The 19,127-nt window shown below is 42.1% G+C and overlaps 1 protein-coding gene and 1 long non-coding RNA gene across 2 annotated transcripts; both read left to right on the top strand.

The window, feature by feature from the left end:
• Positions 1-1,296: 1,296 nt before the first annotated feature.
• Positions 1,297-6,870, top strand: LOC122940472. Its single transcript, XR_006390293.1, has 3 exons — positions 1,297-1,424; positions 6,535-6,684; positions 6,814-6,870. It is a non-coding gene; the product is annotated as an uncharacterized LOC122940472 (long non-coding RNA).
• Positions 6,871-7,392: 522 nt separating this feature from the next.
• LOC122941891 lies at positions 7,393-18,854 on the top strand. The gene is made up of 7 exons (XM_044299388.1): positions 7,393-7,432; positions 7,516-7,665; positions 7,749-7,931; positions 8,015-8,044; positions 10,420-10,523; positions 16,999-17,100; positions 18,801-18,854. Exons 1-7 carry the CDS (start codon positions 7,402-7,404, stop codon positions 18,852-18,854), a joined length of 654 nt encoding a protein of 217 aa, XP_044155323.1. The 5' UTR covers positions 7,393-7,401.
• The last annotated feature ends 273 nt before the right edge of the window (positions 18,855-19,127 follow it).

Here is a 19,127-nt window from a genome sequence, read left to right as displayed (position 1 = left end):
ATTACACATACACAGCTCTGCTACATGCACATGACAAAGACTCAGCTGTAGTAACTGAACATTACACATACACAGCTCTGCTACATGGACATGACAAAGACTCAGCTGTAGTAACTGAACGTCACACATACACAGCTCTGCTACATGGACATGACAGAGACTCAGCTGTAGTAACTGAACATTACACATACACAGCTCTGCTACATGGACATGACAAAGACTCTGCTGTAGTAACTGACCATTACACATACACAGCTCTGCTACATGGACATGACAAAGACTCCGCTGTAGTAACTGAACATTACACATACACAGCTCTGCTACATGGACATGACAAAGACTCAGCTGTAGTAACTGAACATTACACATACACAGTTCTGCTACATGCACATGACAAAGACTCAGCTGTAGTAACTGAAAATTACACATACACAGCTCTGCTACATGGACATGACAGAGACTCAGCTGTAGTAACTGACCATTACACATACACAGGTCTGCTACATGGACATGACAAAGACTCCGCTGTAGTAACTGAACATTACACATACACAGCTCTGCTACATGGACATGACAGAGACTCCGCTGTAGTAACTGAACATTACACATACACAGCTCTGCTGCACACACTGATAGAACTCTTTAGAGGCATATTACACATAAACAGCTTGGTTGTATGCACATACAGCTCAACTACACAGACATTACACGGATACAGCTCATCTATACAAACATTACAGGCTTACAGCTCTGCTACATACAGACTGGGGTTCCACACAGCACAGCAGAGTCTCACACACAGAGCAGATAAACCTGGTCATGTGATCTGCATGACTCCTCCCACATCTGATCACATGGTCATGACATCATCACAGGTCCTGTACCTTCTCCTGCAGCACAGCCTGACTCCGCCCACACCTGATCACATGGTCATGACATCATCACAGGTCCTGTACCTTCTCCTGCAGCACAGCCTGACTCCGCCCACACCTGATCACATGGTCATGACATCATCACAGGTCCTGTACCTTCTCCTGCAGCACAGCCTGACTCCTCCCACACACGGTCACATGGTCATGACATCATCAGAGGTCCTGTACCTTCTCCTACAGCACAGCCTGACTCCTCCCACACCTGATCACATGGTCATGACATCATCAGAGGTCCTGTACCTTCTCCTGCAGCACAGCCTGACTCCTCCCACACCTGATTACATGGTCATGACATCATCAGAGGTCCTGTACCTTCTCCTGCAGCACAGCCTGACTCCTTCCACACACGGTCACATGGTCATGACGTCATCACAGGTCCTGTACCTTCTCCTGCAGCACAGCCTGGAGCCCGACTCCTGCATGGTGGTAGAAATTACAGCCCAGGAGGCTCCATAGTGAAGGGTTGTCAGAGGAGGACACGCCTGCCCCCAGGTAAGTGGAACACTCATCACATCCACACATGTTGAGACTAGAGATGAGTGAATTTCTGGTTATGGAATCCGTTCACGCTCCGTTTTCTGGTAAAAGGTGAAGTGCGTTATGGACTTCGGATTCCTATTTTAAATTGTTTTTAGAGATGCAGATAGGAATACTGAAGTTTTGTGCGACTTCGGCCGATAAGAATTTTACCTATGCGGAGCCAGTACATTTTAACGCTGTACAGAAACAGCATTATAAACTAAGTTTTTAAACAAATTGACTTCGGATCTACGATATAAAGGTCGAAGCCTCTAGTGGCAGCTGCAGTTATTTCTGAGCGATCCTTAGAGACTTGTTCAGACTGGAACTGTATTTGACGCTGTTTGCTGCGCGAGGTGCACATTGTATGCTTGTAGCTGAAGGACGCTGAGATCACTGAAAGGTAGTGACCGCCATAACCCACGAAGGTGCCGAGCAGTTCCTTATACAGTGCCTAGTGCACCGCCATGGTGGTGGTGGAGGGTACTCATAAATACTCGCTGTACTTTCCCACAATGGTGTAAATAACACATTTATTTATCATTTCATTTTAAAAAAATCTGCCTTCATCCACCTGAAAAAAGCTGTAAAATCATGCACACTGGGTTCTCACTTCCACATAAGTTGCCGTCCGCTGCCTGTTGTCAGACAAGATCCGTCCCTAGTAACAAAGACTCACAAGATGGCGAACAGGAAACGGGGGCGAGTCAGAGCTAGCTGAGATCCTGATCCTGAGAAGCTGCTTCTGAAGATTGTAGGAGACCCCTACCTTTCTGTAATTGTGATTTTTCTCTTTCTTTATCTTTTCTGTGAGCTCCGAAGCTGAAAACATAGTGTGAAGTAAGGAAATGGACATCACAGCAATACAGTGATGGCAGATTTTACAGAAGTGATACGCTCCCTGCTTCTGAGTGAAATGCATCTAGGTGTGCAGCTGAAACAGGGAATATGTCTGAAAAAGACATTAGAGAAGCCCCAAAAAGACCTGTTCCTTCACAGTTATGATTGTACAAAGAAGCACAGCGATTATACAAACTTTTCTATGATAACTATGATGTCCCATGAAAAAATTCTACATTTTTCAAACCAACACCTGGATCTTTCATGTTGGCATGGCCACCTGCTGTTTGTTCAGGGGTGTTGGGAGTTAGACCTCTATATTGATGACCTATCCTGAGTACAGGATAATGACAGCTGTATTTTGTCATGCTGCTTCTTAACCCCTTCCCGACACATGACGTACTATTACGTCATGGAAGCCACTGCGTTCCCGCAATTTGACTTAATAGTACGTCATGGTGATAGGGCGGGCACCGGAATGGTGCATGTGCGATCACTGCAGGGGCCCGGCAGTCCCTGGTAGCCGGGCACCTACTGTATCCACCGGCATTGCTGTAAAAGCCAATGTCAGCAGGATAACCCCTTACATGCCACGGTCCGCGCTGACCGCGATACAGAAGGGGTTCGTGTCAGGTGAGGGAGCGCATCAAGTCCCCGCCCTGCTGTGGCGGGGACTCAATGTGTCAGAAGGCAGCCCGATGCCATGCAGAGGATGCCCAATGCCTTGCACAACATCAGGACCTGCCTTCTACGGGTGCCGAGGAGATCCAGCCTCAGGCCCGTCTCCTAGGCAACCTGTTAATGTATGACTCAGTGTAATCCACTAACAGGCAATTGATTACAATACAGATGTATTGTAATGCATTGTAGAGGGGATCAGACCCCCCAAAAGTGAACATCAGAAATAAAGTAAAAAAATTAATTAAAAAAGTGTTTTTAATAAAGTAAAAAAATGGCCCTTTCCACTTATTTTATAATAAAAAACAGAACAAAAACCAAAACACACACATTAGGTATCGCAGCGTCTGTATTGACCGGCTCTATAAATATATCACATGATCCACCCTGTCCGATAAACACCATATCACATGACCTAACCCTTCAGGTGAACACCGTAAAAAAGTTAAAACTGTAAAAAAAAAAAAAAAGCTATATTTGTCACCTTGCATCACAAAAATGGCAACACCAAGTGATCAAAAAGGCATAACCTCCCCCCCCCCCAAATAGTACCAATCAAGCCATCACCTCATCCCGCAAAAAACTAGTCCTTACCTAAGATGATTGGTCAAAAATGAAAAAATCTATGGCTCTCAGACTATGGAGACACTAAAATTATAAATATTTTGGTTTAAAAAATGCTATTATTGTGTAAAACTTAAATAAATAAGAAAAAGTATTATTGGGTATTGCCACATCCATAACGATCTGCTCTATAACAAAGTCACATGACCTAATCCCTCAGGTAAACGCTGTAAAAATAAATAAATAAAAACTGCGCCAAAACAACCAATTTTTTTGGTCACCTCGCCCCATAAAGTGTAATAAAGAATGATCAAAAAATCGTATGTACCCAAAAATGATACCAATAAAAACGTCAACTCTTCCAGCAAAAAAAAACTGAGCCCCTGCACAAGACGATCGGCAGAAATATAAAAAAAAAAATATGGCGTTCAGAAAATGGAGATACAAAAACCTAATTTTTGATTAAAAAAATGCTTTATTATGTAAAACTTAAACAAACATAATAGAAAGTAGACATATTTGATATCATTGCGTCCGTAACAACCTGCTCTATAAAAATAGCCCATAATCTAACCTGTCAGATGATTGTTGATAAAAATAAAAACTGTGCCAAAACTTCAATTTGTTGGTTACCTTGCCTCACAATAAACGTAATATTGAGCAATTAAAAATCATATGTACCCCAAAATAGTACCAATAAAACTGGCATCTTATCCCGTAGTTTTTAAAATGTGGTCACTTTTTTGAGTTTCTACTCTAGGGGTGCATCAGGGGGGCTTCAAATGGGTCATGGCATCTAGAAACCAGTTCAGCTAAATCTGCCTTCCAAAAACCATATGGCGTTCCTTTCCTACTGCACACTGTCGTGTGCCCGTACAGCAGTTTACGACCACATATGGGGTGTTTCTGTAAACCGCAGAATCAGGGTAATAAATATTGAGTTTTGTTTGGCTGTTAACCCTTGCTTTGCTACTGGAAAAATTTATTAAAATGTAAAATCTGACAAAAAAGTGAAATTCTGAAATTTGATCTCCATTGTCCTTTAATTCTTGTGGAACACCTAAAGGGTTAACAAAGTTTGTAAAAACTGTTTTGAATACCTTGAGGGGTGAAGTTTCTAAAATAGTGTCATTTTTGGGTGGTTTCTATTATGTAAGCCTCATAAAGTCACTTCAGACCTGAACTGGTCCTTAAAAAGTGGGTTTAGGAAATTGTCAAACTTCTAAGCCTTCTAACGTCCCCAAAAAATAAAATATCATTTTTAAAATGATCCAAACATAAAGTAGACATATGGGGAATGTAAAGGAATAACTATTATATGTGGTATCACTATCTGTTATAAAAGTAGAGAAATAGAAATTTGGAAATTTGTCAAAAATAAAGGGTAAATATATTGGACTCACATTTATGACCATCATGAAGTACAATGTGTCACGAGAAAACATTCTCAGAATAGCTTGGATAAGTAAAAGTGTTCCAAAGCTATTACCACATAAAGTGACACATGTCAGATTTGCAAAAAATGGCCTGGGCAGAAGAGCGAAAACTGGCCCGGGGTAGAAGGGGTTAAAAATGTATCTATTAAACTACAACATGTGTGGTCGTGAGGAGCTGCCAAAAACCAAATCTGCCAACCCAATGTCTGTCTAGACAACAATAATAATCTTTAATTAGGGGTGCACCGAAATGAAAATTCAGGATGCCCTTCACCGAAACCCTTGACCGAAACTGCCTTTTTGCCCAAATACTTTTAAAATACATTTTTTTTAATGATATTTATAACAGTGCCATCCACAGACCCCCCCCCCACCTCATAACAGTGCCATCCACAGACCCCCACCCACCCCATAACAGTGCCATCCACAGACCCCCACCCACCCCATAACAGTGCCATCCACAGACCCCCACCCACCCCATAACAGTGCCATCCACAGACCCCCACCCCATAACAGTGCCATCCACAGACCCCCACCCACCCCATAACAGTACCATCCACAGACCCCCACCCACCCCATAACAGTGCCATCCACAGACCCCCCCATTGCCGCTCCAGTACAGACTAGTTATAAAATGTGTACAATTAATAAGCATTCTATTCATGAGGCCCCCTCTGCAGTAGAACATTCAATATAGCCACATCCTACTCACAGGGCTGTTATCTTAATGCTGGCCGGCCAGGCAGACGAGCGGCAGCGTCACGACTGACGTCACATGCCTGCGCCGCCTCCTTCATTCAGAAAGTAGGCCGGGCACATGACGTCAGTCGTGATGCTGCCGCTCGGGTGCACGGCCGGCCAGCATTAAGATAACAGCCCTGTGAGTAGGATGTGGCTGTATTAAATGTTCTACTGCAGAGGGGGCCTCATGAATAGAATCCTTATTAATTGTACACATTTTATAACTACTGGAGCTGGGGGCCGGAGAACAGTGAACGCACCGGCCCCCAGCTCCTCCTCCCAGTCGCTCCCCGCTATTTTCTGCCGATATGTACCAATATCGGCCGAAATGGATTAGGCCCATTTTCGGCCGATATTTTCAGCCGCTGGAATTTCGGTGCACCCCTAATCTTTATGTATCGCCAACATATTCCACAGTGTTTTACAATTACTCTGATTGGACCTGTAGAATCCTCCACCTCTCCAGCACTGAGGCTCCTGTGGTCTCCTTCAGTCTGTTTACATCACTGCAATGACAATATTGGTCGGAGCTCTGATGGCTGTATGTATATCACCTGACCATTGAGGCCTAGGATGGTCTATGGTGGTCACGTGCTGTTCATACTGGCATCACTGATGATGTCTTCTATTGGCTGTAGGGTCATGTGAAGGTGTGACATACCATGAAACTGCCTTGACCTCACACATGTTTCGATCCCTATAAAAAGAGAGAACACAACATCTACACTTTATTATCTCCTCCGATGTCTCCTCTTATGTCCAGTTATTGTATTTTACATGAGTTGTGGTAGGATTTTTCATCGTCTCATCTTCTTTCTATTCAGGTTTCTACAATATAGGATCTGCTCAGTGGAGATCTTCTATACAAGATCCTTCTCCTGATTGACCCAACAAGGATGGATAGGGAAAGGGACAAGATGGTGGAGAGTATAATAAATCTCACCCTAGAGATCCTCTTCCGGCTTACTGGAGAGGTGAGAGATTCTGATGATGTCACATTACATCATCTTCTCTATGTTACTAACAGATGGACATGACTGGAGAGGTGAGGGACTCTAGAGATGTATGGAGTGATATTTATTACTGTGTCTCTCCATAACCAGGACTACACAGTAGTGAAGAAGACCTCTAGTGAGCGCTGTCAGGCCCCTGTGTCTGAGGAATGGGGAAGAACCCTGAGCCCAATCATGGGGCCTCCACCTCACCCCCTGATACATGAGAAAATCAATAGAGAGAAGATCCTAGAACTCACCAACAAGATGAATGAGCTGCTGACTGGAGAGGTGACACTGCTGGGAATGCTGGGACATTATACAGGAACGCTATGAAGGGATCTGGGTGATGACTGTATCATTGTGTTGTCAGGTTCCTATAAGGTGTAAGGATGTCACCGTCTATTTCTCCATGGAGGAGTGGGAGTATTTAGAAGGACACAAAGATCTGTACAAGGACGTCATGATGGAGGATCACCGGCCCCTCACATCAGCAGGTAATAGACATGACTAAATACACACGTCCTCTCATTATCTGTATGTAAGGGATGAATTCAGTCATTGGATGTGTTTCCTACAGTTAAGGAAGAGATAAGAACACCGGAGAGATGTCCCAGTCCTCTCCTTCCACAGGATTATTCAGAAGAACATCACTATGTCCTACAGTATGGTCAGGTAGATGGAGATAATTTCATCAAGATGGAGGATCACCGGCCTTGTATGTCACCAGGTAATAGACATGACTAAATACACTCGTCCTCTCATTATCTGTATGTAAGGAATGGATTCAGTCACTTGATGTGTTTCCTACAGTTAAGGAAGAGATAAGAACACCGGAGAGATGTCCCAGTCCTCTCCTTCCACAGGATAATTCAGCAGAACATCACTATGTCCTACAGTATGGTCAGGTAGATGGAGATAAGGTCATCAAGATGGAGGATCACCGGCCTTGTACGTCACCAGGTAATAGACATGACTAAATACACACGTCCTCTCATTATCTGTATGTAAGGAATGAATTCAGTCACTGGATGTGTTTTCTACAGTAAAGAAAGAGATAAGAACACCGGAGAGATGTCCCAGTCCTCTTCTTCTACAGGATGGTTCAGAAGAACATCACTATGTCCTACAGTATGGTTCAGAAGAACATCACAATGTCCCACAGGATGATCAGGTAGATGAATATAAGGGCATCATGATGGAGGATCCCTGGCCCCTCATATCACCAGGTAATAGACATGACTAAATACACACTACCTCTCATTATCTGTATGTAAGGGATGAATTCAGTCACTGGATGTGTTTCTTACAGTAAAGGAAGAGATAAGAACACCGGAGAGATGTCCCAGTCCTCTTCTTCTACAGGATGGTTCAGAAGAACATCACAATGTCCCACAGGATGATCAGGTAGATGGAGATAAAGTCTCATGAAATGTTCCCTATGATCTGTAGAAGACTGTGAAGATCTTGTGTTCAGTCTTGTTTTATCCACCAGTATTATATGATTTATCCTTGTATAATGAGTAAGATGGAGATGGCAGGATTACAGCTGACCATAGATGTTACATGTTGTCTGGATCTTCTCACTATTTTCTGCCTGTATAGACTTTTAAGGCTAATTTCACACTAGCGGTAGGACGGATCCGACAGGCTGTTCACCCTGTCGGATCCGTCCTGCCGCTATTGCGTTGTGCCGCCCGTCCCCATTGACTATAATGGGGACGGGGCGGAGCTCTGGCGCAGCACAGCAGTGCATGGCGAGAGGCCGCCAGACTGAAAGTACTGCATGTCCGACTTTTTAGTCCGGCGGCCTCGCACCGTGCAATGCCGTTCTGCGCCGGAGCTCCACCCCCCGTCCCCATTATAGTCAATCGGGATGGAGCAGCAGACCGGTAGCACAGCGAAATAGCGGCAGGACGGATCCGACATGGTGAACAGCCTGGTGGATCCGTCCTGCTGCTAGTGTGAAAGTACCCTTAGATGGCCTTCTTTGTCAACTGCTGCAGATGTTTTGTGGTTGCACAAGAGTGGCACAACAGTTTTCTGAGAGGTCCTCGGCCGGGACCATTGAATACTACAAACGGTTAACCAAAGTTGTGCCTGAATTGTCAGCTTGAACATGAACATCAGGAGATACAGTTGTGTTCAAAAAAATTAACAAAGTTTAAAATCCTTCTAATAGCTTTTATTTCCATACACACAAAGGCATTGGGAACACCACACATTCTATTCCAAATCAAAAGATGAAAATATATCAAATTTGTGTTGTTTCTCTAAAAAAAAATTGACGAAAGTGAATATTAGACTGTTCAACAAAAAAGTGTTTGTATTCTTCTTTACAAACTCATTCACTATATAAACAGAAAAATGTTTGAAGATTTTGCTTTCCTTTGAATCACTAATATTTAGTTGTATAACCGCTGTTTCTGAGAACTGCTGTACATCTGTGTTGCACGGAGTCAACCAACTTCTGCACCTGTAAACAGGTATTCCAGCCCAGGATGATTGGACTACATTCCACAGTTCTTCTCTATTTCTTGGTTTTGCCTCAGAAACTGCATTTTTGATGTCACCCCACAAGTTTTCTATTGGATCAAGATCCAGGATTGGGCTGACCACTCCATAACATCAATCTTGTTGGTCTGGAACCACCATGTTACACATTTACTGGTGTGTTCGGGGGTCGTTGTCTTGTTGGAACACCCATTTCAAGGGCATTTCCTCTTCAGCATAAGGCAGCATGACCTCTTCAAGTATTCTGATGTATTCAAACTGATCCATGATCCCTGGTATGCGATTATTAGGCCCAACACCGTAGTATGAGACACATCCCTATATCATGATGCTTGTGCCACCATGCTTCACTGTCTTCACAGTGTACTGTGGCTGAATTCAGTGTTTGGGGATCATCCGAGAACCTGTCTCCGGCCACTAGACCCAAAAAGAACAATCTTACTTTCATCAGTCCACAAAATGTCTCTTTTTTTTCAACAGTGGGACTTCTTGCAGATAGGGGGCTTCTTGCAGATAGCTTAGCTTCACATAGGCGTCTTCTAATTGTAACAGTACTCACAGGTAACTTTAGACCTTCTTTGATCTTCCTGGAGCTGATTGTTGGCTGAGTCCTTGCCAATTTGGCTATTCTTCTATCCATTCAAATGGTAGTTTTTCGGTTTCTTCCACATCTTTCAGGTTTTGGTTGCCATTTTAAAGCATCTGCGATCATTTTAGGTGAGCAGCCTATCATTTTCTGCACTTCTTTATATGTTTTCCCCCTCTCCAATCAACTTTTTTTTTATTTACAATTTTTATTGTTTTTTCAAAAAGTTCTATATATCCATACAAATAGTAGTCAAAATACAGTTTTTGCATATGAAAAAATTACAAGCATAGTTGACAGATATGTATGTTGACCGGAGAAGGCCAGCTAGGACAGGTTTTGGATAAATACAGTTAACAAAATAACCATAAACAAAGAGAAGACATGGGTATTTGGAAGAAGCTACTAAATTGAGGTTTGAACGTGTGACACAGTATGGGCCCTGTAGCACGAGTGCCGTAGGGGGATTATCAGAGAGGGGGGTTAGGGGAATTTCCTGTAAGTTTTCCAGAGGGACCATATCCGGAGGAATGTAGCTCTGGATTGTTGTTCCCAAAGGGAAACTTCCTCAAGCCTATATATCTGATCGACCTTGTTAATCCAGTGTTCTCCAGTAGGGACTTCAGGTGAAAGCCAAAGGGATGGCAGAAGTATTCTGGCCGCAGCCAGTAAAATGGAGAAGAGAGATGCTTTGTGTGAGTTAACTCCTCCAACTCCAAGAGTAAGCAAAGTTACCTCAGGGGTGCAGGGGAAGGAAGTCTGGCAAATTTGGTTGCAGGTGTTAACGATTTTAGACCACCAGATCTTGATTGGGTCGCAGGACCACCAGATATGGAGATATGTACCTTTTTCCTTCTGATATCTCCAACACACATCTGAGGAACCAGGTTTGTTAATACAAGTCTTATCTGGGGTCCTATACCAGCATGATAATGCCTTGTAACAATTTTCTTGGATGCAAATGCATCTGGAGATCTATTGGGGGTTAACTAATAATTTCGCAATTTCAGAGGTCGATAGGGATCGCTTTAAATCCCTCTCCCATAAGCCAATGACAGCACGTTTTATGCTGGAAGAAGGAGTCTTAAGAGACTTATATATTGTGGATATTGTTTTGGGAGGGGGTAGCAAATTGCCCGTCAGCCTCTCAAACCAGCTGGTCTCTCATGAGGTTTTTTTTTTTATAAGCAGGAGAGTTTCTGACTTTAAATATCTCATAAGGAAATAGTTATGAGTAGGTATTTCAAGCTTTGAACGAAGTTCAGGGTCTGGTAGTATTCAACCGTCTTGGTCCAAAAGTTCAGAAATGGGGATCTTAGAAGACCTTAAAGGGATGGGGCAGCTTTCTCTCAGTTGTCTAGGAGCTAGAGCTAGGACATCCTTTTTAAGTAAAAAGGGGGAGGGTAGTGTCAAAGCCTCTCTACTTTCAGAGTATTACGATTTGCCTCCCTTTAACTGGCACTAAACCGAATCAAAAAGGAGGGAAGTATCTCGATAGATCCTTCTGCACAAGAAAAGTAAAAAGGTATATTCAACCTTTCTAACTACACATTAAAGCCAGTTGAAGTGAAATTACTAAGTAATGGCCTGTCTTTCTGCCCCACGAACGAACCCAATCCCTTTTGAGTTATTCGTCGATCTAAACCAATTTATCCGCAAACTTACCTTTTACTATAAAAGAACTTACTAAATCCAACCAACAAAAGGTTAAAGATTCCATTCCTAACACCGAAAATAATACTCCTGAAGATACGGAAGACGTTCCTTCTGTAACTATGGAAGATCTTGGTGTTAGCATATAACGCCCCCTCACCACAAAAGCCCATCCCAATACCGTCTAAACTAAAAAAATAAAAATTAAACATTTTTTTTATCCTCTTGAAAGTAAAGGCCCCCACTTTGAAAGCTATTATAATATGGTACTTGATGACTTTAAGGTACTGTTCACTCCTGATCGTAACCAAACACGTTCTAAATTCAATAACCTCAACATTCAAGAGAAAAAAGCCCTAAATAGTCTTAGAAAAAAATAAAGAAATAGTTATTAAAAATGCTGACAAAGGGGGCGGCATCGTCATTATGGATCACAAATACTATCTTGCCGAATCAGAAAGATTACTATCGGATCTTGACTACTACAGAGCCCTTGATGATGAACCCGCAGTACCTTTTAAAAAAATCCCTGGCAGAACTGATACATTCTGGATTTGCATCTGGCATTATTGATAAAAAAGAGAAACAATTCCTTTCCACTACCTACCTGTCAATAGCACATTTCAGTTTTTTACCTAAAATATACAAATCCATTGGCAATCCACCTGCAAGACCTCTTACATCAAATCTTTCTGCATACAGTCAGGTCCATAAATATTGGGACATCGACACAATTCTAACATTTCTGTCTCCATACACCACCACATTGTATTTGAAATGAAACGAACAAGATGTGCTTTAACTGCAGACTGTCAGCTTTAATTTGAGGGTATTTACATCCAAATCAGGTGAACGGTGTAGGAATTACAACAGTTTACATATGAGCATCCCACTTGTTAAGGGCCCCAAAGTAATGGGACAATTGGCTTCTCAGCTGTTCCATGGCCAGGTGTGTGTTATTCCTTCATTATCCAAATTACAATGAGCAGATAAAAGGTCCAGAGTTCATTTCAAGTGTGCTATTTGCATTTGGAATCTGTTGCTGTCAACTCTCAAGATGAGATCCAAAGAGCTGTCACTATCAGTGAAGCAAGCCATCATTAGGCTGAAAAAACACAAACAACTGTTTGGAACATTCTTATAAAGAAGGAAGGCACCGGTGAGCTCAGCAACACCAAAAGACCCGGAAGACCACGGAAAGCAACTGTGGTGGATGACCGAAGAATTCTTTCCCTGGTAAAGAAAACGCCCTTCACAACAGTTGGCCAGATCAAGAACACTCTCCAGGAGGTAGGTGTATGTGTGTCAAAGTCAACAATCAAGCGAAGACTTCACCAGAGTGGATACAGAGGGTTCACCACAAGATGTAAACCATTGGTGAGCCTCAAAAACAGGAAAGCCAGATTAGAGTTTTCCAAATGACATCTAAAAAAGCCTTCACAGTTCTAGAACAACATCCTATGGACAGATGAAACCAAGATCAACTTGTACCAGAGTGATGGGAAGAGAAGAGTATGGAGAAGGAAAGGAACTGCTCATGATCCTAAGCATACCACCTCATCAGTGAAGCATGGTGGTGGTAGTGTCATGGCGTGGGCATGTATGGCTGCCAATGGAACTGGTTCTCTTGCATTTATTGATGATGTGACTGCTGACAAAAGCAGCAGGATGAATTCTCAAGTGTTTCCGGCAATATTATCTGCTCATATTCAGCCAAATGCTTCAGAACTCATTGGACGGCGCTTTACAGTGCAGATGCACAATGACCCACAGCATAATGCAAAAGCAACCAAAGAGTTTTTTAAGGGAAAGAAGTGGAATGTTCTGCAATAGCCAAGTCATTCACCTGACCTGAATCCGACTGAGCATGCATTTCACTTGCTGAAGACAAAACTGAAGGGAAAATGCCCCAAGAACAAGCAGGAATTGACAGTTGCAGTAGAGGCCTGGCAGAGCATCACCAGGGATGAAACCCAGCGTCTGGTAATGTCTATGTGTTCCAGACTTCAGGCTGTAATTGACTGCAAAGGATTTGCAACCAAGTATTAAAAAGTGAAAGTTTGATTTATGATTATTATTCTGTCCCATTACTTTTGGTCCCTTAACAAGTGGGAGGCACATATGCAAACTGTTGTAATTCCTGCACCGTTCACCTGATTTGGATGTAAATACCCTCAAATTAAAGCTGACAGTCTGCAGGTAAAGCACATGTCGTTCGTTTCATTTCAAATCCATTGTGGTGGTGTATAGAGCCAAAAATGTTAGAATTGTGTCGATGTCCCAATATTTATGGACCTGACTGTATGTCGATACATTTCTCCAAAAGTACGTTCAATTACTTCCTTCATACTTGAAAGATACATCCCATCTCATCAACCTCTTAGACTCATTCAAATGGCAAAAGGAGTATATATGGGTTACCCTTAATGTCACTTCTCTGTATAGTAAAATCCAACATGATTTGGGTCTTTTAGCTATAAAACACTTTCTCGGAACAGATCCCGATATGCCTGATCCTCAAAAAGAATTCATTTTGAGAGCAATCAAGTTCCTATTACACCATAACTATTTTACCTTTTTAATGAAGTTTTTTACATTGAGAGCACTGCAATGGGGACAAAATTTGCACCCTCTTATGCAAATCTCTTCATGGGATTTTTTGAAGAACAATATGGTTTACTCTCCCATGCAAATAAAAAGTTATTTCGTCGTTTTTATTGATGACATAATTTTCATTTGGGGTGGCAATGTAGAGGAATTGGTAGCACTCATTGTAGACTTAAAGGGAACCTGTCACTGGGATTTTGTGTATAGAGCTGAGGACATGGGTATAGAGCTAGATGGCCACTAGCACATCCGCAATACCCAGTCCCCATAGCTCTGTGTGCTTTTATTGTGTAAAAAAAACCGATTTGATACATATGCAAATTAACCTGAGATGTGTCCTGTCCCTGATTCATATCACATACAGGACTCATCTCAGGTTAATTTGCATATGTATCAAATCGGGTTTTTTTACACAATAAAAGCACACAGAGCTATGGGGACTGGATATTGCGGATGTGCTAGTGGCCATCTAGCAACCCATGTCCTCAGCTCTATACACAAAATCCCGGTGACAGGTTCCCTTTAACAGCAATGATTGGGGCCTGACCTTGAGTCTTGATGATAATCCCAGCTAAGCGATTTTCCTAGACATTCATCTTACGTCAATATCCGATAAAATTACTACAAAAACCCACTTAAAAAAAGTAGACGCAAACAGCTATTTAGATTATACTAGCTGTCACCACACCAAGTGGAAAAAAATATCCCGTTCAGCCAAATTAAAAGGATAAGGAGAAACTGTTCTGACAATCACATCATAAATCAGCAACTTGATACCCTTTGAGACTAGTTTAAAGAAAAAGGCTATCCTAAAACACTTATAAATGCATCCTTAATGACAACCCTGAAAATAGACCAGTAAGAAGCACTAAAACTGAAATTAACAGAAATAGATTTCTAAAAGGACCCCTAGTTCAATCTCATCACCAGATATAACATAAAACATACAGTTATCAGGCAGATATTAACTAAACATTGGGGGATACTCTTGAAAGACCCCATTTTAAGAGGCATATTACCCATTTATCTATCCTTAACTTTTAGAAGGGCAAAAACCTTAAATAACATGATTGCATCTTCTTGCCCCAAGATTAAAGCAGTCAAAAAAACGTTGACTCTGACAATTGAAAACAAACCCAAAAAAAGAGTTTATAAATGTAGAATAAAGAGATGCAAATGCTGTACTATGATCACCACAATAAAAAAGACATTAGCACTGCTTACTCTGACGAGATATTTGCTCTTAAACATGAAATGAACTGTGGGACAAGAAATGTCATTTACCTCCTAGAGAGCCCTTGTAGACGGCAATATGTGGGTAGGACCACCCAAACACTGAGCGAGAGGATGAATGAACACCGCTCAAACATCAATCGCAAAATACTAACGCACAGTGTTCCTAGACACTTTTTAGAACACCACAAAAGCAACTCCTCTCTCCTCACTGTAACTCCTCTACAATGGGTTCCACACTCCTACCAACAGCTATGCAGAAAGGAGATGTATTGGCTATTCAGACTGAATACTTTATCTCCGTTCGGACTAAATGAATCTCTAGAATCTGTCAACTACTAGCCCCATTACTTTACTAATATTGATATCCCCCTCCATCAAAATATACAGTATCTCAATATAAAAAACGGTGCCCAATACTGCTTAAGAATCAATTACAATACACTACTTTGTCATCAAATTATTTTTGATTCTTCTGAATGAGATCTTTTTTTGATCAGATAATTTTTATTGCTTTTTCAAAAATTTTGTTATACAAAAACAACAATAGTAACCACCCCCCAACCCAAAGCACAGACACTGAGAAGATGCACAGTATAGTCCATATCTGTGGTTGACAAGTCCATCCGAGAATATCATAATACAGTCTTCTGAAACATGTTATGGGACATCTGAGAACTCCCACAATTCAAAATTACTCCAACTAGCATACCAATACAAACATGCCTCACACACACCCTATCCGTACATCACCCTACTTACATACGCCCATCCCATCCATTTCTGACCCGTCAGTTCCCTTTCCACAAATATATATTAGGACAGATTATAGTGAGAAATCCACGAGGACCAAATTGCCTCAAATTTTTTTGTCGAGTTCCTGACCAGTGTATGCACTCTATCTATTACTTCCTGAACCACAGGAGCTAACTCATCGATCCAATGAGCCGCTATGCATTTCCTTGCTTGGTATAGTATTCTCATTACCGCTACCTTCTTTTTCATCATGTGTCTAGGCACCTTCACAAAACCTAGTAAACACGTCAGTGAACTAGCCTCCAATCTAATGCGAAACACCTTATTTATAAGTTCCACTATTCCATCCCAGTACCTCCTCAAGCGCGGGCAATTCCACATGAGATGAATCAAGTCTGCACTCAAAAAATTACAGCGTGGGCAGACATCATCCACCCTATACCCCATTTTGAACAACAATACAGGTGTTCTATAAACCCTATGCAGGAGATACACCTGAGATAGTCTATAAGACTCACTTACTGACAACGTTGGTACGTCATTGAGGATTTCCTTCCACTGCTCTTCCATAAATTCCTCAATATCTCCCTTCCATTTTCCATACAATTTCAGCGGGTTGGACTTATCAACTTCCTCCCTGAGTGTGTTGTAGTAGAGGGTTAGTAGAGGGCACCTAGCTGCCTGCTGGATCTTCCCCTTCTTTTCCTGTGTCTGGATAGCATGTCTCAACTGCAAATAAACATAAAAACACCTATGCAGAATGTTAAATTCCTGTCTCAGAACTTCGAAACTCTTCAGTGTCTTGTCCGAAAATAATTGAACCATCTTATCCAGCCCATATTGCCCCCACTGTTGCACTCCACTAATATTATCTAATTCAGAATATAGGTAATTAGGCCATATGGGTGTATGAGTACTATACCCTGTAACATTCGCTCTTTCTTTAGCTTTCCACCATATTTTATGCATCATTCGTAGCAGTGAATATTGAGTACCATGAGAATGAAACGAACCATCCTCCAGAGCCGACACTAAACACGAACGATGTAGTAAGTGCTGGATAATGCGCCCCGCACTATTCAATTTGGGTTCGTCTCCCCATCCTCTGAAATGCTGCAACTGGGCTGCAATATAATAAGACCAAGGATCCGGCACCGCCAATCCCCCTTGCGTTTTGGGCCGTTGAAGGGTTGAAAGTTTAATCCTAGGGACACCCCTATATTAAATCTCTGAATATTGCGTTAACTGTATTAAAAAAAAATACGCGGAATCCAGAGTGGTGCGTTATGGAGGAGGTATAGAAGTTTCGGCATTAATATCATTTTTACAAGGTTAACTCGACCAATCACAGATAAAGGTAATTTGCTCCAGGCCTGTACCTTCCTCCTAAATTCAGTGAGCAGTGGATTCAGATTCAGATTTTCATAATCATCCAAATTTGCAGTTTCCCATACCCCCAAATATTTTAGAGACGCCACCACCTGCAGCCCTCCCGTATCTAGAGGAGGCCTATGATAGCTACTTCCTAAGGGCAAAAGGGCAGATTTTGACCAATTAATTACCAACCCAGACATATTTCCAAAGTGGTTTATGATCGCCATTGCAGCAGGGAGAGAATGACCCCAGTCTTCCAAGAATAAAAGCAAGTCATCGGCATTCAAAGCCACTTTTTCTATTCTAGGTCCATAATTAAGACCTTTAACTGTATCTGCCATTCTCAGAGCTTCCGCCAAGGGCTCCACCACCACCGCGAAAAAAAGAGGCGACAGTGGACACCCCTGTCTAGTACCCCTAAACAGCGAGAGAGGGTCCGAGAATTCTCCGTTAACCCTCACCACCGCCCTAGGACATGCATATAGCAATTGAACCCATGCAATAAATTCAGCTCCAAAACCCATTTTCTTAAGCACCAACCATAAGTAACGCCATTCCACGCTATCAAACGCTTTGGCCGCATCAAGAGATGCGACCGCCGCATTCGAGGCGTGAACCTGGGTCGCTTGTATGTTTAAAAAAAGGCGCCGAACATTCACTGCAGTTGACATATTGGGCATAACCCCTGCTTGATCCTGACATATTAAGGTGGTAATTACTGAGTTTAAACGATTTGCTAGTACTTTTGCTAAAAGTTTAACATCAACTGGAAGCAAAGAAATGGGCCGGTATAATTCAGGTTCAAGTACATCTTTACCTGGTTTAGGTAGGAGCACAATGTCCGCATCATTCATGGAGTCAGGGAGCCTACCCCGCTGCTTGGTGTCATTACATACCTCTACCAATTGGGGAAGAAGGATGCTAGAATAGCGTTTCTATATTTCAGCAGGCAGACCATCTTTACCTGGGGCTTTATTATTGGACATCGAACCTAATGCTACCTCAAGCTCTTGTACAGTAATTGGGCTATCTAACAACCCCCTGTGCTCACTTGATAAGGTGCATAATTTTAACGGCTGTAAAAAGCGAACAATTTCCTCATCCGTAACTGCCAATTTAGAACGATATAGTGTGGAATAGAACGAATACATGACCTGGAGCAAATGTGATGGCTCAGTTTGAACCACACCAATCGAATCTATTAAGGCTGCAATGTATGTAGGTTGTGACTGGGCTTTAGAGATCAATGCCAAAAGTCTACCGGCCCTCTCACCATCCTCAAAAAAGGTTTGCTTTTGAAAAAATCTTTAGTTTTTCGCTTGAGACAGCAACCGCTCATTTAGTCTTTGCTGAGAATCCTTCCATTTATCTTTAGCACCATCTAGTGGATGCAAAACATACTCTGCTTCTGCCGCCTCCACCTCCATAATCAGCTTTTTCGGTGTGCGCCCCAGTTTCATTTTTTATTTTTTCCTAATTAATTTCCGCTATAAGCAATCCCCTCAAAAACGCTTTCATAGTCTCCCACACCATTGAATTGGTTGCGGATGGTAAATTAATTTGAAAAAATTCCCTGAGTTTTTCACCAATCCCGCCAGCATCCGGTAGGAGAGGTAACCAATATGGATTAAACTTCCAACCCCCACACCTTTGATTTTTTTGTTGTACGGAGGTCCAACACTGCCATCACCGGAGAGTGATC

This window comes from Bufo gargarizans, chromosome 6, assembly GCF_014858855.1.
Source record: "Bufo gargarizans isolate SCDJY-AF-19 chromosome 6, ASM1485885v1, whole genome shotgun sequence".
Taxonomy (NCBI): Eukaryota; Metazoa; Chordata; class Amphibia; order Anura; family Bufonidae; genus Bufo; species Bufo gargarizans.
Note: the sequence above shows the minus strand (reverse complement) of the source record. Positions and strands in the feature narration are given on the sequence as shown.